The following is a 21432-nucleotide window of genomic DNA, read 5'->3' as shown; positions in this document are numbered from 1 at the left end:
TAAAGATTTTGCAGAAATAGCTAAACTTGGGCCAGAGTAAAGTTCATGACAGCACAGGACCTGAGAAATGCAGATAAAATCCACAGCAGATGTCATTTTTCAATACAGGGAATTGTCACCCTGTATGCAACTGACAGACAAACAGAAACCTAGAGAGAGCCATTTGGGCAGATTTTGGTAACAGAATAACACTTTACTTATCTCATTCTCTGCTTGCAGTTCCTAATCCATTGACCAATAATTAATAGTTGTATTTCAGAGAAAATAATTTCATAATCAGGCTTATCTTGATATTAATTAAATCCCCAAATCTTCCCCCTTCCTACATGAATAAATGAAACTGTACTTTTTCACAGAGAACTTTATATTAGAAAACATACCAACACTCGATTTATATCACACTGAGATCCTGGGGGAAGACAGGCTCATGGTAACTTCTTTACTGGTGATTATGGGCAGCTTTTTCCACTATACAAAAATACTCAACCACTTCCCTTTTTGCACTTGGAAAACTTGAAAAAAAACAGGGAAGTATTTTCAAGTACATGACATTTTGAGGTATCACAGCAATTGCACATGAAATAGATTGTGGGCTATTGGAATAAGTTGTGGTTCACTCATCACCACTGCAAACAGCTCCAGCTGAGCAGTGTGTGTCCCCAGCACACAAGAGCTCAGCCTGCCAAAGCCATCACCTGCCCATCCTTCTGGGACCTGTCCCTGCCTGCCAGGGCACTTCTGCAACCAAAACCCAATCTCCTGAGAAGCTAGAAGGCAGCTCACTTGTTGCTCCCCTGCTGCCACCCTCAGCCTTGGGTTTGTGCATCTCTGACAGCCCTCTGGGATGAATCCACCCTGCCCCAAACTGCCCTGCCTGTGCTGGGCCCTGCTCCAGCTGAGACAGTCAGTAGCTGGGGTCCAGCCCAGAGCACCAGGATTTCCCTGGAGCAGTGTCCAGCCACCCCAGAGCGTGCTCCCCCAGCAGCCCTTGGCCAGGTCAGTCCCCACTGATGCCCAGGGAGGGAAGTGCCACATGCCCCACTCCCACCCAGAACTCATTCTGCACACATTTTGCACCCACACGTGGAGAGAGAGTGGCAATTAGGCAGGAGCTCCTTTCCCTGCTCAGGTGAGCTGTCCAGACAGCAGACACCACAGGCACACCTGTCCCCAGAGCCACCACAGGTGAGGAGTGCACAGGCACCTGCTGACAGCTGGGAACAGCTTCAAGAGCTCAGCTGGAAGGCACTGCCTTGGACAGCAGCCCTGGGGCATGGCAGTGACTGTGACAGCCTTGTGTGGTCACCAGTGGGGACAGAAGGGACAGCCAGGGACACATCAATCACACAGGTGACAGTGCCTGGGTGACTGAAGCCCAGCCATCCTCAGGGCTGCCTGCTCTCAGCAGCCTTTTATCACTGACACCAGCACCTACATTAACCAGGGACTGGAGCACAAACTCCCTGGCCCTGCTGCAGCCTGAGCACCTCTGGAGCAAGGCACAGCTGCCCAGGAAAGGGCCTGGGCAGGAGCACTGCCCCCAGGCAGCAAGCCCTGGGCCAGAGCTTCCCTCCAGCAGGCAGCAACAGCCTCACCCAAACAGCTCTGCTCTCACAGAAATGCACCCAACTCCAGCACCCCCCTCCAGCCTGCACACAGCAAACTCAGCAGCAACAGCCTCACCCAAACAGCTCTGCTCTCACAGAAATGCACCCAACTCCAGCACCCCCCTCCAGCCTGCACACAGCAAACTCAGCAGCAACAGCCTCACCCAAACAGCTCTGCTCTCACAGAAATGCACCCAACTCCAGCACCCCCCTCCAGCCTGCACCCAGCAAACTCACCACCCACCACAGCTCTGCAGGCAGCCGTGCCTGCCAGACAAAAGGGGCTGTCAGTGCCTCCCCTGCCCAAAACCCAGGAATGCTCCCTGGCAAGGCAGAGCCCAGCCCAGGCCCTGTGCCAGTGGCACCAGGGGCAGGAGAGGGCACCAGGCACCACGGTCAGGGGCCCTGAGCAGACTCTTGTAATGCTTTGGCAGTGACTGGTGCCATCCAGAACGTGGAACTCACACACAAACAACAACCAGGAGCTACATTTGAGGGATATCCTGGAATGCTGTCAGGGAACCCCTGTGTTTGTTCTCCCTACCAGTCCAGGTGCAGCAGGTCTGTCCCAGGCACACACAAACCCAGAAATGGGTCTGTCCTGTCCTGAGGCAGGCTCAGGTTTCCTTTCCCAGTTGAGGAGCAGATGCTGTGCTTTCTCACGCAGAGCCAAGGGAAGAGACAGAAGCAATAGCAACGTGACCAACTCAGGCAACACTGAAAATGAGGAAGGAAGCCACACACCAAGAGAAAAACGTCTCTTTCTATACATTTCCCCACTCTTATCATTCTGCTGGAGGCTTCTGCTGGCAGAGGAGCAGCGGATGAGATGGGGACAGCCACAGAGGGCTCTGTGACAGCTGCTGCAGGTTTGCCCAGGTACTGGCAGGGTCGGGGTGTGTGGGGTGCTGGGGCAGCTGGTGCTCAGGGCTGGGAGCCACGGTGTGCAGCTGAGCTTGGGACTGCTCTCTGAAGCTGTGCTGAGAAAGGAAAAGGTGGGTGCTTGGAAAGAATTACCACAAGTCACCTACCCAGGAGTGGCTGGCTTTTGGGCCACAGCTCTAACATCTCTATTCAACACTAAAATCCATTTCCATGGAAAGGCCAACAGTGCTCCAGGCAGTCTGCTCTTATACCCTATTGACATCATTTTGTCATCCAAAATAAGTATGAACCCTTTTAACCCTTCAGGGGATGTTAGCTTGCAAACGATTTAAATTTCAGCACAGATTTAGATTTTCCATGAACCAGAAGAGAAATGGGTTGGGCTGATTCACACACGCTGGGGTTTTGTGTTTATTCATGCAAGCCTGCTGTCACTGCAAGGAAATGTAACGCTGCACACAGAAGGGTGTTTTGTGTTCTCTCCCTCCTTTTCACCCAAGTCTGTTTCCAACGATGGGAGACTCTGCAAGCACGAGCTCTGTGGGTAACACCAGTGGAGCCCCCTCCTCTGCACAGTGCCAGCGTGACACCACTGTCACCCACCTGCTCTTCCCAGTGCTCTACACCCTCATCTTCCTCCTGGGGCTCCTGCTGAACAGCCTGGCTTGCTGGGCTTTCTTCCACATCCCGAGCACATCGACCTTCATCGTCTACTTGAAAAACATCTTGGTTTCTGATTTCATAATGACCCTGATGCTTCCCCTGAAGATCCTGACAGACTCTGGGCTGGCGCCGTGGCAGCTCAAGGCCTTTGTCTGTCGCTTCTCTGCCGTGATCTTCTATGACACCATGTACATCAGCATCGTGCTGCTGGGGCTCATTGCCTTCGACAGATTTCTCAAGATTGTCAGGCCTTTTGGGAAGTTCTGGGTGCAAAATCCGACCTCAGCAAAGATCCTGGCGACTCTGGTCTGGCTCTTCTTCCTGGTTCTCTCCCTGCCCAACATGGTCCTGTCCAACCAGGCAGCGACGCCCCAGTCCGTGAGGAAGTGTGCCTCCTTGAAGAGCCCCCTCGGACTCAGGTGGCACGAAGCTGTCAACTATGTCTGTCAGTTCATCTTCTGGACTGTCCTCATCCTCATGCTGCTATTTTACACAATCATTGCCAAAAAGGTATACCAGTCTTACCTAAAAACACAGAAGAAAGGCAACAGAAGCGAAAAACGGATCAAGGGGAAAGTATTCATCATTTTCACCGTGTTCTTCCTGTGCTTTGCCCCCTTCCACTTCAGCAGGGTGCCCTACACCGTGAGCCAAACGAGTGCCCACATGCACTGCCGCCTGCAGAACCAGCTCTTCGTGGCCAAGGAGAGCACGCTGTGGCTGGCAGCCACCAACGTCTGCATGGACCCCCTGATCTACCTGGCCCTGTGCAAGCCCTTCCTGGAGAAGGTCTTCTACAGGAGGGTAAAGGCTCTGCAGAGAAGAACAGCCCAGACAAACCCAAAAACAGAACTGGACACACGAGTGTCTCCTACTGAGTCTTGATTCTGCAGCTGCACGCTCCGCTCTGCATCTTCATAGAGAACTTGAAAAACAGTTTGGTTTACTTCTGCTGAGGAACATGAAAGGGTGTTTGCCAAGTAATATTGACACTCAATAAATGCAGCAAAATGGATTTTCTAAGTACACTCACTGCACAGCCCTGATGGCCAAAAGGCTCTCACTCAAAGGGCCTGAGACAATCCACAGGTTAATTCTACCTGCTTTAAACTAAACCAACTCACTTGCTAACACCTGAGCAGCTTTCTGGCTCTGGCTGCTCTGAAGGGCAATCCAGCTTTATTTGGGAGTGAACCCCAGAGCTGGTGACTGTGTGTGTCAGTAATTCCTACCCTGAGTGTCAGCTTGGCTGCACATCAAGAGCTGGCAAGGGCAGGAACAGAGGGAAGGACTCGGTCCCTTCCCACCCCTCCTGGCCTCTCTCACACATGTAATTACTTTCCTGCCACCCACGCTGTTTCACCACCCTTCCTCTCTGCTCCCACAGCACCTGGTGGAGGGCAGTGCTGGCAGTACCCCAGTTCAGAACCCCAATTTCCAGGGACAGGCTCCTGACCAGGACAGCAGAGCAGCCAGGACTGTGCCCCCAGCCTGAGCCCTGTGGTGCTCAGCCCCACCCTACCCTCACCTGGAAGGAACACCAGAGATGTCCCCCTTGGTGGCACCTTCACCCCTCCCAGTCCCAGCCAGGCCAGCAGAAGGGAGCAGGGGACCCTGAGCCTCCCCCTGCCCCCAGCTCACCAGGCCTCTCCCAGGGCTCTCCCCTGCCTCTCCCACAGCCACTGTGCCTGCACAGAAGCTACTTCCTAACCCCAGATTCTGGATTTGTGTCACTATTTCAAGGCAGCAGTGTCCCTTATCCCAAACCATCCCTACTCCTCCAGCTCCCCTGCCAGCTTTACACTCTCTCACACGTGCCAGACACTTTGATCATTGCTAGACTGCTATTTTTAGAAATTCATTGTTTACAGCAGCCTAATCCAACCCAGCAGGTTGCTCCATGCAGTTTGATTTTCTCAAGCTGCTTTAGATTGCTGTGCATTAATTATCTCTGCCTCTGGGGTTCCCCAGCCTCTGCCACATAGGGAGATGTATGTCTTATTTAGCAACTTCTACCCACTACATCTCCTCCACCAGGCATTACAAACCTTCCACAGCTGTAACACCCTTCCTAACTGGAAACTGAACTAATCTCCAATCAGCTTTCAACTGGTTCTGAATCTCCCTATAAATCAGTGTTATCTCAGCCATTGTCTACCTCTTCCATTAAATGCTGTTGCATTAAAGGCTCTCCCCACACACATTCACTGTTAACAGGATTAACTTTGCTCCTTCAGGAAAAGTAAATATAATAAATTCTTAGCTGCTGAAGTTGTCAGCCCTTCAGTGACTGCTTAGAGGAGCACACAGGAGGCTGGAAATGCTCCTCCCAACCTGCTGGCACAGCGTGACAATTACCAGAGGGGCCAAGCACTGGCAGAGGAGGGTCTGTAGCCCAGCTGTGGCCTTGCACATGGCACAGCCAGCACAGAGCTCCCAGGGACTCCCAGCACTCACAGCTTCCAGCTCCGGACTGGCACAGCAGTGGGGCAGTGAGAAACTAGGATGAGGAACAGAAATTTCTTTTGCTTTGTGATTTCTGCTGGTGACCGAGGCTCATCCAGCGCTGTGCACGCACACTGGCAGCTCACACAGCTGAGAGCCTGTGTGTTAGGGTGGGTGTAGCCACAAAATGGGATGAGTTGGTCCTTAAATAAAGGGTGTGACAAAGCTTTCTGAGGAGTCTTAATCACCTGTTTTTCAGCTGTTGCTTCTTAGGCAGGTACAAGGGAGCCAAAGCTACCAAACTGTGTAGCAAAGAAGTGAAGGTGACTGCAAGGACAGAACACCTGCTTGGTGCACTTAGGGACAATGTCCCTGAATACCAGAACTTGGGATTTGGCACACTTTTTCTACAAAGTTTTAGATCACTGCCTCCAGATGGAGTAAAAATCACAACAGTTAAAATGGCTCAAAGTTTAGATCTCTGTTTTTCAAGGCTCAAACAAACACCCCAAGCAGTATTTTGCTTTGCACGTGATCAAACAGAGCCGTGTTTGGAGAGCAGCTCTCCCCTGGCAGGAAGCCCAGAGCAGGGAGGGAGCACAGCAGCTGCCACGGACTCCCCACATCCCTGCAGGGCAGCCCAGGGATTTGTGGAATTCTGCAAAGTTTACCAGCATATTCAACACAGCAGTCACCATTTCCCAAACCTGATTTCTGTCCCAGCCCACCAGGAACGTGCTGGTGCTGCCCTGGGCAAATCCCTCACTGTTCCCTGACAGAGCAGCTGGACAGGACAGCCAGCACCATCCCATCCCACCTGTGCTGGACAGGACAGCCAGCACCAGCACTGTCCCACCTGTGCTGGACAGGACAGCCAGCACCATCCTACCTGTGTTGGACAGGACAGCCAGCACCATCCCACCTGTGCTGGACAGGACAGCCAGCACCATCCCACCTGTGTTGGACAGGACAGCCAGCACCATCCCACCTCACCTGTGTTGGACAGGACAGCCAGCACCAGCACTGTCCCACCTGTGCTGGACAGGACAGCCAACACCAGCACTGTCCCACCTGTGCTGGGCAGGACAGCCAGCACCATCCCACCCCACCTGTGTTGGACAGGACAGCCAGCACCATCCCACCTGTGCTGGACAGGACAGCCAGCACCAGCACTGTCCCACCTGTGCTGGACAGGACAGCCAACACCAGCACTGTCCCACCTGTGCTGGACAGGACAGCCAACACCATCCCACCCCACCTGTGCTGGACAGGACAGCCAGCACCAGCACTGTCCCACCTGTGCTGGACAGGACAGCCAGCACCAGCACTGTCCCACCTGTGCTGGGCAGGACAGCCAGCACCAGCACTGTCCCACCTGTGCTGGACAGGACAGCCAGCACCATCCCACCTGTGCTGGACAGGACAGCCAGCACCAGCACTGTCCCACCTGTGCTGGACAGGACAGCCACCACCAGCACTGTCCCACCTGTGCTGGACAGGACAGCCAGCACCATCCCACCCCTGTGCTCACTCCAGCCCATCACACCACAGGCAGCAGCAGGACTCTCCCTTCCCATGGACAAATGTTCCCTTGCATGGCTTGTCCTCACTCCAGACAACCTAGAAACTGAGAACTGGCACGAGGCTTTGAAGCCTTTTGCAGAAATGACCCTTGTCCCAGGCTCCCACGGGCCAGCTCCACACAGAAGGTACTGACACTTGTCCCAGGCATCTCCACAGGTCATGGGGTTCCTGGAAAGGGAACTACAGGGCACTCGGCAGATGAGTTTAATAGGAAATCACTCATTTGTGTACATAGAGGCTTATACAAATTTTTTATTTTCCTCATGTTTCGGAAAAAGGAAGCATTGTATTCCCTCACATGCACCCTCCTGCCTCTCCTCAGAGGGACAGCATGGAAATTCCTGGGTGCCCAGAGACAAACTGCTCTTCAGAGACATCCTGACCCTTGGCACAGCTACACACATCCCTCCATCCAGGCTCCCACAGCTCTGAGTGCTCTAAAAACTCTCACAACACACAGCCATGCTTCAATTAATTAGAAATGCAAACCAAAGATTTGCATCCTGAACAAAAGCTGGGCAGACAAGTCAAGCAGCCAAGGTCTGACCCACATGATGGCACATGCACAGAGCCAGCAGGGCACAGGGGAGGGCTGAAGGCACCAGGACAGAGCTGAGCCTACAGGCAGGATCAGCCAGACAAGGCCTGGAACTCCAGGTCCCCTGTCAGCACACAGTGAGGAACTGGGGGACAGGGGGGAAAAGAGCAGAACTTTTAAAGTCAGTTCTGGGTCAGATACCTTCCTCCTTCTTTCCCTGTGGGTAACAGGCACCACACAGTGACTGGGGTAATCCACATCAGGAAAGGGGAAATGTCAGCTCTTCCAAGACTCTTTTTTTTCCCTGACAAAAGCACCTCCACCTTCACTTCTGCAGCTCTAACACTGCAGAATCCTCCCCGTGTTGCAAGCTCTGATCTTGCTGACACTTTTCTGCTTAAAAAGCAGAAACAGCCAGTCCTGTGCATTACCCAGGTGATGAATCTGCTTCAACATAACCTTGCAGTTCACATTGCTAAATATGGCAGTGAAGGCGTTTTAGAATGAAGCAACGCAGTAATTGCTGTAATAACGTTGTTCGGGCTCTTATGAAATCTGAGAGTTGCTCTCTATTCACCAGAACACAAAAAGGGACATCCAGCCTGTAAATAATGTGAACAATAGTGAAGTTACAGGTTACCTTCAGCTGTTCTTTACATCAGACCTTCACACTTCTCCTGCTCTGCTTTTAGGGCAAGCTCCCCAATTTCGGCGTTTCGTGTGCCAGCTCGTCCTGACCTGCTCAGCCTGGCAGCAGCCAGCAGCACGTCTGCATTCAGCCTGCTCGGGATGCCAGGGCACCAGCTTCCAGCCCATCATGTCCTTCTGGCACACCAAAACACAGAGATTTTTAAGAAACGTTAATGTGCCTTTACACCATATTAAATAACTAAAACTAAAGCCCCATTCTGGTGCAGATTTTATCTATTATTTGAGCATTCCTACCACACCAGTTTTGGTGTGTAAACTCTACTCCCAGAACACCAACCCCTGAACATTTGGGTCTCTGTAAGCAATTAAATCACATTTTTTAAGCATTTCAGTTTTCACTAAAAATTTCTTCTCTTTCCCCAGGGCACATCCTGCTGCACTGGTTCTTGACCCCAGCCTGGGAGACCACCAGCACTGGCAGTGCTGAAAAGCAGCAGCACAAATGTAGGCAATGCATGTTGTTGTGCCATGCCTGGACTGCAGGAGTGGCTGCATTCCCTGAGCCCAGCTGTGACCCCCTGAGCCCAGCTGTGACCCCCTGAGCCCAGCTGTGACCCCCTGAGCCCAGCTGTGACCCCCTGAGCCCAGCTGTGAGCCCCTGAACCCAGCTGTGACCCCCTGAGCCCAGCTGTGCCCCTGGGCAGGATGCAGGAGTTGAGCTCCGCACAGCACTGGCTCTGGAGCTCAGTGCCTCGTGCAGGTGGTTGTTCCAGGAGGGTACAAGCCCCTCCAGACCCTGTGAGTGTTGTTCCCCTCCTCCAACAGGCAGCTGCCAAAGCCCAGAGCACCAGGGGCAGCTGAAGGAAGGCGAAGGGGAGCACACACCGTCCTGCAGGGTCACGAGCAAGGCAAAGGCTTTGCCAAGTCTCCTCTCCCTCGCTGCAGGGAAAGGCTCCTCCATCCTCAGGGGCTGCCTGTGCCTGCAGCAGGACCATCCCTGCTGTCAGGGTGTGCAGCTCCTGGGATGAGCTTGGCAGCCTGCAATAATAAAGCTGAAAACACAGCAGAGTGAGCCCGTGCTCCTGCAGCCTCATCTGCATGGCTCTGCTTTGCCTTGCAAAAGCTGGGCTTCAAAGGCGAGCTGTGCCAGCAGTCTGCTGGGATCAGGGACTGTGCCTGATCCAAGGGAGAGGTCCCGGGGCAAGAGGAAATTTTAGAGTCTGCCCACAAGCAGCAAAATGGGATCTAGCACCGGGTTCCCCAGCAGAAGCTGCTCAGCTCTGGGGTCCTGCTCTGGCTCAGCCCCTGGCAGGCTCCGTGCAGCTGACAGGGATCCTGTGCAGGGGCACTGGGGGCTCAGCCCCTCAGGCATTTGAGAAAAAAATTGAACATGTCTATGGAAAAGTCCAGGCAGAACAGAGAGAAGATGGCCTTGGCAGCCACTGCTCTCAGAGCTCTGGGATTATTTTTTCTTTTCTCTTGAATTTTTGATGAGAGAGGTGGGAATTTGCTTTCTTTTAAAGAAGGCAGCAGATATGGAAAATTACCCACTTCATCCTCCACTGACAAGAAGCAGAACTTTGTCCCAACAGAACAGTCCCAGTATAATGTGTCCCAATTTTATCCCATGATTATTTCAGAGCTCTAGAGGCACTAACTGGTCTGATTGTAAACATGTGTACAGCCAGGACCACTGAGGGCAGGGCTGTGGGGCACTGGGCTCAGAGCACCACGGCAGGACACAGACACTCAGGGCATTTTACCTGCAACACTGAGTGACAGACCTGGAGTTCCACTTCCATCCTGCACGTTATTTGGAAGGAAGGATCTGTTCAAAGCACAACACTAAAGGCAATCTAAATATAATCAAATTAATAATTGACAAGATAAGCTTGATTAGTAGATATTTTCATCTATCCAGCACCGGATTTTTCAGGCTGACATTACATCCAGAGGCAGGGCACGGCCCGGGAGGCAGAGGCAGGGCAGCAGCGAGGCCCTGCAGGCTCTGCAGCCTTGCCCAGCACGAACCCACCTCCCAGGTGAATCACTGTCTGCGTCCCGGGCGCCCCAGCTGCGCTGGAGCCAGGAAGTGAGCGGAGCGCGCTCTCCTACCCTGGCAGGTGAGTCACTCCCAGGAATGAGAGAGCCTGTTGCTCCAGTTGCTCCTGGCCAGGGGAATTTTGACTCTCTGATCAGGTATCCCCCCAAAAAAAAGCCATCGGAAGCCCAAAAATCCTCCTGGCAGCCATGGTTGGTTCGGCTGCCCCCTCCCAGGAAACACTCTCCTGGCCACTGTAGCTCCAGGATGCGTTCTGCAGGAGTCTGAGGCACTTCAGGGATGCAGCTCCGAGCGTGGAAAGCGACGATGGTGGCAGGTAAGTGAGCTCTGATCATCCAAAAAGCATTCGATAAGTTGTTCAGTGAATCTGCTAGCGCTTTCTCACCCTTGGCTGAAAAACAGGAATTCAGATATAGTTGCTGAAAAACTGACTTGGAACCATAAACTAAATGTCGGATCAATTCAAAGTGTGAAACGTTCTCATAATAGCATGCCTTTTCCCACCTTTTATTCACTCATACATAGTAGTATGGTGGCAAAAAAGTTCGGTTTCTACTAATCCTTCCTTCTAAGATGCGACTCAAAGTGCAGGTGGGTCCATTGTTTCAGTAACTCGCTTCCTGACAGAGCTTAACTCATAGAAAGCAAGATTCAGTAACTACAGTACCTGAATTTGCTTCCAAAGGGTTTGTACTATATTCCCTTTCACCTCTTTCAGTTCAGGAAAGCAACCTTGAGCTCTCTTCACTATACGAAGAAAATAAATGTTCTCTTCCTTCGTACTTCGTTCAAGTCATGTTAAAACTTGTCAGGTTCACTGGAAAAACCACATAGCTCTGAATGAGCAGACTAGATCTGATGAGTCTCACAGCTTGGGAAATATCTGAGGTGCTTGCAAAAACCTCTGTCTTTTAGGGAGATTTCACATTGGAAAGGTTGTTCTCGGTTATGGAGCACGGGGAGCAGCAGCGCGATTCGAGGCTTTGTCAAAAATCACTTTGTGCACTGTGGGGCTGCAGCCACTCCTGTGGGCTCCATCTGGAAACTGGCAGCACTTCACACTTCTCTCCATCTTTTCAAAGAATTCTGTAACCCTCTTTAGAAAGGGAAACCAGGAAACCCAGGCAACCTTTGGCTGATATTGCCGATTCACACGCAGCCGCTGGCCCTGAGCATGGAAGCCACCAGCACTTTTCTGGTTAGGAGAAGGTTCCCCTGCTCTCCTTCTTTGGGTGGGCCAGCAGCCCCGAGGCACCGGCAGAGCCTCTCCTGCCTCCCCAGTCCATGGGGAGGAGGCAGGGCAGCACCGGGGACAGCCCCGACAGAGGGACTGCCGGAGGGACATGGGGACAGGGGCTGGAGGGTGTGCGGGCATCTCCCGCACGGACACCGTGGGCTTGCACCGGGGCTGGGAGAGAAAAACAGCACATTTCGGCAGCATCAGCCGCGGGCCCTCCTCCTAGCCAGCTGCTCAGGGCTGTCCCAGCCCAGCCCCGCGTCCCAGCCCCGCGTCCCAGCCCCGCTCCCTCCCGGGCTGGCGGAGCCCCGGGGCAGGGAGGGAGCGCGGAGCCCAGCCCGGCACACACATCACCCACAGCCCGGGCACACACAGCCTGGCACACACATCACCCACAGCCCGGGCACACACATCACCCACAGCCCGGGCACACACAGCCCGGGCACACACATCACACACAGCCTGGCACACACATCACCCACAGCCCGGCACACACATCACCCACAGCCTGGGCACACACATCACACACTGCCCGGGCACACACATCACACACTGCCCGGGCACACACACAGCCTGGCACACACATCACACACTGCCCGGGCACACACAGCCTGGGCACACACATCACCCACAGCCCGGGCACACACTGCCCGGGCACACACACAGCCTGGCACACACACCACACACTGCCCGGGCACACACACAGCCTGGCACACACATCACACACTGCCCGGGCACACACACAGCCTGGCACACACATCACACACTGCCCGGGCACGCTGCAGCACCCTGCCAGGCTCCAGAGCCCGACCCCGGACACTCCCCTGGCCCCACACACGCTGGGGACATCCAGGGGCAGCACAGCCAAACGGGACAGGAGCACTGGCACAGGGCAGCCAGGCTCCACCCGGGGTGCTCCACACCACAGCAGCACTGCAGAGACCACGGGCTCCTTCCACTCCCCCCGGCACAGAGCCCTGGAGGAGACAGGACAGGAACCAGGCATTGGGAATCCTCCTTCTCCTCGCCTGGGGACCAGTCCCTTGCTCGCCTTCCCAAAGCAAAGCTCAGGAAGAACTCCTCTTTGATCCAGTGAGCACCAGCAGAAGCCAAGCAAGCCCCCTGTGCTCTGACTGCAGCACTGAACCCGAATTGTGCTGTCTTATCACCAGTGTGGGGCTGGGTGAAAACACTCCTGACACACACCCTGAGCTCCAGACCCTCTGCACAGCTGTCAGCCCCACAGGAGCCCAGGCTGCAGCAGACACCAGCCCCAGGGCTGCCAGGAGAACTTGAGAGGAAGGAGGCAAGGTCCATTCCTACATTTCAACATTAATCCTTTCCAACAGAAGAAAATACATAACATCTTAAATGAACTCAGACATTGCGCTGTCAATGATCAGAAGTTGGGTTTCCATTTCTGACCAGCAATGAACTTCACGCAAGGTACTGCAGCAACCACTGCTTCTGGCTCTTCCTCAAGAAAATGCCAGTGGCATGGCAAAGGGAGAGCTGATGCTGAGCAGCACAAACTGCTTGGATCAGCCTGTGTCACCCTCCTGCAGCTGCAGGCACTGCAGGAAGGAGCCCAGAGCTGGGTGGCAGGAGGAGCAGCAGCTCTCAGCTCTGCCTGATGCCCTGCCCAGAACTCTCCAGGCTGTGCATGAAAAAACGGCCTTGCCCCAGGCTGGGCTTCTCCCTGAAATCCCCGTGTCCTTTTCCTTCCTCTTTGAAGCAGTGCTGCTGCTGCGAGCAGCAAACAGGGCACAGTGTGGCAGCAGGATGGACTGGAGCACAGAGAAACAGGCACACAAGGATTTCTTGGTGCTTCTGTGATGTGAATTAGGATTGCATACAAAAAAATCAACAGAAATTGCTTCAGCACAAAGAAAAATGCCTGAAAGTTAGACTGCAGTTACTGAAATGGCACTGGCTATGTGCACATACCAATAATTATTTTTGTTTCCCAAGATTTTTTCTCACAGTGGCCCCTGAGGGATGTGATAGAGGCACAACAGACTCAGGTCCAACAGATGAAGGTGCAATGCTACCAATTACACATCTGCATTGTGCCCCAGACATCTTGATTCTTTTTTAAGTGTCATTTTGAAATTTTTACTTAATGTTTTTCACTGCACAGTACAAATAAGCAAACCTAAAAGCTGAACTTCTCAGAAAAACACTCTGACTCAAGCCTGGCCACCCCAGCCGGGGCCTTTGCTGGTGGACTGCAGAGCATGGCAGCCACAGGTCCCCCATGGCAGCTGTGGCACCAGTGACAGGGCATGGGCACCAGTGACAGGGCACAGTGACATGGCACAGACACCGGTGACAGGGCACAGGCACATGTCGCCCATGCCATGGCACTGCCAGCGTGGCACCCCGCTCTGCAGCAGTGCCAAGGTCCCCTCTCACCTGCACAGGAGCTCTGGGCCCTGCCCTGCTCGGGGGCTGCACCTCTCATGGAGAACCCTGGGGGGGCCAAGGAAAGCCTCTCTGCTCCCACCCCAGCAGTTTGTGCAGCCACAACCAGCAGCAGCATCTTCCAGAAGGGAGCAAAGGAAACATTCCAGAGTTCCTTTCCTCCTTGCTAATTAGAGGCTGCCTTACTGAGAAAACATTCATTATGCCAGCTCTGCCAACTGCTGGGTTGAGCTCTCTTTTTTTTAATGCCCTCCAAAAAGCAGCCAGCAATTGCAACCCAGCTTCTCTTGCACCGAGAGCAGCTGCTCACCTGCTGCCCAGGTGATGCCACGTCTGTGGGCAGAGCTCTCAGCTTCATGCAAAAGCCACTGCAGCCCTCAGGAGCTGTGCAGCTGTAGCTTGCCATGACCCTCAGAGGTGGCACAGCCAGCCCTGGCACAGCCAGCCCCCGGGGCCACCAGAGGCAGTCCCAGCTGTCCCAGCTGTCCCCTGCCCCACGCTGTCAGTGCCACTGCGGGGGCTCTGCAGGACACGGGTGACATCGGGCAGAGCCAGCAGGGGACACTGGTCCCTGCCAGCAGCGTGTCCCAGCACAGAGCCAGGGAGGGCTGTCCCCTGGGCATCCCCACCTGGATGCCAGCTCAGGGCCCAGGCAGGGGTGCACCCTGACCACTGCCCTTCCTGTCTGTCCTGAGGACAGACGGACAGGGCAGGGCAGGGCCAGGATCCTGGAGACTGCAGCCGAAGGCAGAGGGAAGCCAGCTGCACAGGATGCTGCTCCTGGACACGTGGGAGGAGAGCTGGGCTGGACACGAGGGGAAGCCCAAGGAGGAACCTGAAACACAGAAGGGGTGCTGTGCCAGATGCTGGGGCAGCTTTCTGAGCAGATGCAGGTTCCTATTTCTGGTAGGACTAAGAAGAGGGGCAGCATGAGCCACAGCTGGGACAGTGATTCCCCAGTCCTTCCTGGCTGGCACTTGGAGCCAGCCCTCGGTGGCCTGAGTGCCAGCACGGGGGGCACAGGGGGCACGGGGCTGCTCTCACCCTCTCCCAGCCGAGGAAGGACCTGTTTGGGTCTGACACCCCCCTGCTCAGCCAGCAGCACGGGGTTCTGGGGGCTCCAGCATTGCTCAGGGTCTGGGGGACCCCAGGAGCTCCCACCCCACTCCTGCTGGTGCTGGCTACAAAAGCACCAGAACCATTAGAGTGTGCAAAGCCCAAGACAGCAAAAAGGGCAACTCACCAAGGTAGGCAGCGATTCAAACAGGAATTTCAGGTTGTTCCACTGTGCATTACCAGCACATTAACATCTTCCTCCACCAAAAGGGAGCTGGACCATTTTTGACAGAAGCCTGCAAGGAAGGGAAAGGTGGCAGTGCCATGGGTGGCAGTGCCATGGGACCAGGCTTGTAGTGAGCAGGAGACAGCACTCAGACAAAGAAAGAGATGCAGGCAGGGCACACCAGAGCATGGGGGCTTGCTCAGGAGCATGGGACAGGGGCAGGCTCAGGGGACACAGGACAGGTGTGGGGTGACACCGAGAGCAGGGGCACAGGCTCATGCTGCCTGCAGCAGCTTCATGCACACAAGCTCTTACCCTGCACCAGTGCTTCTCCCCTGCATCTTCACAAACCACTCTGTGATTTGGTTCTGATGGGCAGAGGAAAGAAGAGCATTGCAGCCAGCCTAGAGCAGGTTTAATATCTGCCTCACCTGTCTCCTGCTGCATCAACCCTGTCATTTACCCACCCTTATGGTGATGAGTGCAGCAGAAGGCAGACATCAACAAGTTATGGGCTCCAATAAAACACTTCACTTAAGACTCTGCAGCCCCAAATAACCTAAAATAGCTGGTCTCGGTCACAAAGAGAGTTTTATGATTCTAAAAAGTTTCAAATAAGATGAAAAAATATTAGATTTGAGGGTGTAAAATTTCTTTAAGGAAGGTAACCTAAAGCCTTAGTCACTAGAAAAACTCTGCAGTCATTCCCTATCCCCCTGGCACTGAAGGCTGCCATGCAGCCTATTATTTCATTTCTTCTCTGAGGTTACATCAGTCATGCCCATAAACCAGTCTGTCCACATGAGCTGCAAGAGATTATCTCATCAACCACGGACAAAGTACAGAAGCTACAAGAAGTGAAATGCATTCTGCTCCACAAAGCTGCCTGGATAAAGAAGCAGCTTCTAGTGCATCTTCAAAGCAGAATATATTTGTATAGCAGACTGAGACAGCTGCTTAGGATAAAATTGGTGAGTAAAGTGTCCAGAAAAGGAGAGGAAAGGCAGCCCTGCTGAGCACAAAAATACTGCATTCAGACAATAAAAAATCCACAACTGGAGTATGCAGTCAGCAAGCATCTACAAAATACCCTAAAATGCTCTTCAAAGAGAACACAGTCTGCATCTCCTGTTGCAATAAAGCACATGGAAAAGAGTGAATTCTCCATGTAACAAATGTGTTCCTACTCCTGGAATCTGCAGTACAGCAGGCTTTGCTGGAAAGGATGAAGCTGCAGGGTACAGGTTCCCCAGCTCTACACTTGGTCACCTACCCCAGCATGTAAATAATGAAGCCACACTGCTCTCAGTGCTCTGCCCACCACTGCACCCCTCAGCCTGACAGACTTTGGTAGGAAACTCTGGAAGCACCTTTGGACTGCTGAGTCTGAGCAGGACCATGGCCCTGCATCCCACCTTCCATCCCACAGCCAGCTCTGCATCCCACCTTCCATCCCACAGCCAGCTCTGCATCCCACCTTCCATCCCACAGCCAGCTCTGCATCCCACCTTCCATCCCACAGCCAGCTCTGCATCCCTTCCATCCCACAGCCAGCTCTGTGCAGCAGGACCAGCACAGCTCCACAGCTCTGCACAGCCCCCTTTGGTGAAGCCTTTAAAGCTCTGAGCTGCAGGAGAGCCTTTGGTGTGTGAGGAGGGCAAGCAGTTGCAGGTGTAGCTCTCTCCTCCACCCTGCAGACACCAGAGCCTCTGCTGAGCTCAGGTGTGCTGGGCCCAAAGCTCAGCTGGCACAGGTTACACTGGTGAGGCATTTGCTGCTTTCTTTTCCATTTTGTTGAGATAATTTTGGAACACATTCTAACGTCAAAACCATCAGGAACAAGAAGGCACAGAGAGGCTTGGCCTGCAGACCAGCACTCGGCTCCCAGGATGGGTTCCAGGGGCCTGGATGTCCAGGGTGGTCCCAGGATGGGTTCCAGGGACAATCCCAGGGTGGTCCCACCTTCCCTGAGCAGGGACAGGGGCAGGGCTCCACCTGGGCAGGGCCCAGCAGGGCTGCGTGGGAGCCACGGCCATGGGGACACCAGAGTCACAGCAGCTGAGTGCAGCCAGGGCACAGAGAGCATCCCCAGCCCCAGGAATGCTGCAGCATTCCCAGGGTTACAGCAGGGGACACGGCAGCCCCCTCAGCTCTGCCTCCAACCCCGGGCAGCACATCCAGCACCGCCCTGACTCCTCTGCACTGAGGGCTTGGTAGAGCCCTTGCCTGCACAGCCTGAGAACAGGGAGTTTTCCAGGGGCCAGGAATTATGCAGACTTAAAAGAAACTCAGAAAAGCAGGGAAATAAGCACCTTATTTACATAAGGAGTTAGATATGCATCTTTTCACAAAATCATGTACTCTTTTGATCTCTGCCTCCTGGGCAGAACAGAGAGCTGCAAATCCTCAACAACAGCAAAACACGGTGGATTTCTGCTGCTCAGACACAGAGAGAACAAAATGGATTTCTGTTGCTCAGACACAGAGAGAGAACAAAATGGATTTCTGGTGCTCAGACACAGAGAGAACAAAATGGATTTCTGCTGCTCAGACACAGAGAGAACAAAATGGATTACTGCTGCTCAGACACAGAGAGAACAAAATGGATTTCTGGTGCTCAGACACAGAGAGAGAACAAAATGGATTTCTGCTGCTCAGACACAGAGAGAACAAAATGGATTTCTGCTGCTCAGACACAGAGAGAACAAAATGGATTTCTGCTGCTCAGACACAGAGAGAACAAAATGGATTTCTGCTGCTCAGACACAGAGAGAACAAAATACCTGCAGCACCTTCGACAGCCTCGCCACTGTCAGAGCAAACACTGCCAGCCAAGAAGCCAGACTGATAAAAAGGCCAAAATACCCAAATTAAAGGTTTTTGCTGATGCTTTCACACACCCTCACTTGCTTTGGTGCCATCTAGTGCCACACCAGACAGTTCCTGCATGGGGATGCACCTAAAACAGGCTCTGACCTGCAAAATGGCTGCAGGCTCCCATCCTCTCTTCCTTCCCATGAGAGCAGTCAGGTCCTGTGGGATTGGTGAGATCTGAACCATTTTGCCAGTTTTCCTATCAAAACTTGTAAACAAAACATGAATCCCAGAAAAGTTACTGCATTTCCATACTGGCTGGGGAAAGAACAATTTGGAGCCCAGCCTTTCAAACTGGTATTGGCAAAATCCCTTTGAGCAATGTCAAACATTGTGAGGCCATCCTGGCATTAATGGGTTTCTGCAGGTTTCAGTGCTCCTTGTGTGCCAGTTTCTATGAAAAAGGAACAGAAACTTGTCATTTCCACCCCAATTTGGGGAATACACCATGAAGTTATACACACTGATCTCATAATTACTGATAAAACATTTTTACTTCAAGAAGTGAGTGATGATATAAAATACTCTCAGTCATCTGCCACTGAAACGAGCAAGAAGAGGCCAACGAGGACCTGGCAGCACAACCACTGTGCAGTACCCAGGCCTCAGCCAGCTCAGCCAGCCCTCGCTGGGAATTCCAGAGGCAGCTCCTTCCACAGGGCTCCTCTCCACCCAGGGGACCAGAAGATGGGCTCCTCTATTTTCCTTTGGTTTTAATTTGGGTTTTTTTCCCCCAGAACATCATCCTGGCACAGGCCCTGCTGCATCCCAGACCCACAGCTGTCAGTGGGACTCCTGAAGAGCATTTCAGCTGAAAACCCCAAGGCAACACGAAGGATGGGGTACAATTTGTCCTATGGGAAGCTGCCAGGTAAAATAACAATGGAAATGTGGGTGATTGATGAGTGTTTGTTACTGTCAGCTCCTACCAGCGTTTGAAAGCAATCAGTCACTGCAGCACGGGCTGTCTGAGCACTGCCCAGCCTGCCCCAGCCTGCTTTGCCTCACCAGACAAGGTCTGAGCACACACAACATGAAACAAAGTGTTCTGACACTTCATGGCACAGTTTAGACGTTTTTCACAAACATTTACATATGAAATCCTAAAATCCCCCAGAGACTGTGACTTTTAAGTACATTGAAGTAAACTAAGTTTAAATTCACGTTTTGATAGGCCTGAGGAGTCTCTCCAGAGCCCTGTCCCATGACAAACATCTCAGCTCACAAGTCACACTCTGTCAAGAAAGCCAAGAGCTTTGGCAGCTCTGGTTTATGGTTCATCCAGGCAGCCTCAGACTGCCCAGAGAGGGCAGTTCCAGAGTGGCCCTGTCTGTAAAGCATCATGAAGCTTCACCTGCTGATTCCCTCCCCTGCCCCATCCCTAAAGCACCATGTAGGTTCACCACTGTTTCCATCACCTGCCCCATCCCTAAAGCACCACGAAGCTTTACCTGTTGTTTCCCTCACTTGCCCCCATCCCTAAAGCACCATGAAAGTTCACCACTGTTTCCCTCCCCTGCTCCATCCCTGCACCACCACAAAGGTTTACCTGTTGTTTCCCTCACCTGCCCCACCCCTGCACCACCATGAAGGTTTACCTGTTGTTTCCCTCCCCTGCCCCATCCCTGAAGCCACCACCACGAAGGTTTACCTGTTGTTTCCCACCCCTGGATCACCACAAAGGTTTACCTGTTGTTTCCCTCCCCTGGCCCACCCCTGGGTCACCACGAGGGCTGACCATTGCCCCTGTGTCCCCAGACAGCCGCCCCAGCCCCGAGAACAGCAGCTGGCCCAACGGCAGCCGGCCGGCGCAGGACGAGTTCACCACCATCGTGCTGCCCGTGCTCTACCTCGTCATCTTCCTGGCCAGCCTCCTGCTCAACGGCCTGGCCGTCTGGATCTTCTTCCACATCAGGAACAAGACCAGCTTCATCTTTTACCTCAAGAACATTGTGGTGGCAGACCTGCTCATGACGCTGACGTTCCCGTTCAAGATCATCCAGGACTCGCGGCTGGGGCCGTGGCACTTCAACTCCTTCCTGTGCCGCTACAGCACGGTGCTCTTCTACGCCAACATGTACACCACCATCGTCTTCCTGGGCCTCATCAGCATCGACCGCTACCTGAAGGTGGTGAAGCCCTTTGGAGACTCCAGGATGTACAGCATCACCTTCACCAAGGTGCTGTCGGCCTGCGTCTGGGTGGTGATGGCGTTCCTGGCGCTGCCCAACCTGATCCTCACCAACGGATACCCCACCAGGAGGAACGTGGACGACTGCCTGAAGCTGAAGTCTCCCCTGGGGGTCAAGTGGCACTCGGCCGTCGTCTACATCAACACCTGCACGTTCGTGGTGGTGCTGATCGTGCTGATAGGCTGCTACATTGCCATTTCCAGGTACATCTATAAATCCAGCAAACAGTTCATCAGCTCCTCCAGCCGAAAGAGGAAGCACAACCAGAGTATCAGGGTTGTCGTGGCCGTGTTTTTCACCTGCTTTTTACCCTACCATTTGTGCCGAATACCCTTCACTTTTAGTCATCTGGACAAAATTTTAGATGACTCCGCACATAGGATCTTGTATTATTGTAAGGAAATGACCCTGTTCCTGTCCGCATGCAACGTCTGTCTGGACCCAATCATTTATTTTTTCATGTGTCGATCATTCTCACGGAGGCTGTTCAGGAAATCCAACATGAGAACCAGGAGCGAGAGCATCAGGTCCCTGCAGAGCGTCAGGAGGTCGGAGGTGCGCATCTACCACGAGTACACCGACGTCTGAGGGCACCCTCAGAGACTCTGCTGGCCTGTGGGGCTGCTTGTACATGGTGTAAATAAAACATCTCCAAGTGTCTGACCACGGAGCCTCACTAAGAGATGTGCAGACACGTTCAGCTTTCCTGTGTCAGCCCACCAACATCCACCTCAAACCCCATCCCTGCGGGGGCCAGGCTCACTCCGGGGGCTGGGGGTGTTTTGGTGGGTGGGCAGGCTGGCTGGTGAGGGCTGGCTGGTTTAGAAGCCCCCACGAGGCTGCCTCGGCTCAGAAAGCAGCCCTGGGCTCGGGAGGCTGCAGCCAGGATGGACCCTGGGCTCGGAGCAGACCCACTGGGAGGAACCAGCAGCTTCCCTGGGATCTGGCAGGAGGTGAAGGGCAGGGCAGGATGTGGCACAGCCCCTGG

At 53.6% G+C, this 21432-nt stretch overlaps 2 protein-coding genes across 4 annotated transcripts; both read left to right on the top strand.

Moving 5' to 3' along the window:
• The first annotated feature begins 2162 nt into the window (after positions 1-2162).
• P2RY13 (purinergic receptor P2Y13) lies at positions 2163-5829 on the top strand. Of its 3 annotated transcripts, none has more exons than XM_030227032.2 (3): positions 2163-2486; positions 2993-3665; positions 3788-5829. In XM_030227032.2, the coding sequence occupies exons 1-3, from the start codon at positions 2437-2439 to the stop codon at positions 4031-4033; spliced, it is 969 nt and encodes a 322-aa protein (XP_030082892.2). In that variant the 5' UTR covers positions 2163-2436; the 3' UTR covers positions 4034-5829. The 3 variants fall into 3 exon arrangements, with proteins under 3 accessions (XP_030082892.2, XP_018768205.3, XP_018768204.3); XM_018912660.3 differs by having other exon boundaries at positions 3785-5829; XM_018912659.3 differs by having other exon boundaries at positions 2164-2486; positions 2993-5829.
• Positions 5830-10603: 4774 nt separating this feature from the next.
• Positions 10604-21107, top strand: GPR87 (G protein-coupled receptor 87). Its single transcript, XM_018912658.3, has 3 exons — positions 10604-10751; positions 18990-19123; positions 20011-21107. The coding sequence occupies exons 2-3, from the start codon at positions 19090-19092 to the stop codon at positions 21030-21032; spliced, it is 1056 nt and encodes a 351-aa protein (XP_018768203.1). The 5' UTR covers positions 10604-10751; positions 18990-19089; the 3' UTR covers positions 21033-21107.
• The last annotated feature ends 325 nt before the right edge of the window (positions 21108-21432 follow it).

The sequence above is a fragment of the Serinus canaria genome, chromosome 9 (genome assembly GCF_022539315.1).
Source record: "Serinus canaria isolate serCan28SL12 chromosome 9, serCan2020, whole genome shotgun sequence".
NCBI classification, from domain to species: domain Eukaryota; kingdom Metazoa; phylum Chordata; class Aves; order Passeriformes; family Fringillidae; genus Serinus; species Serinus canaria.
Note: the sequence above shows the minus strand (reverse complement) of the source record. Positions and strands in the feature narration are given on the sequence as shown.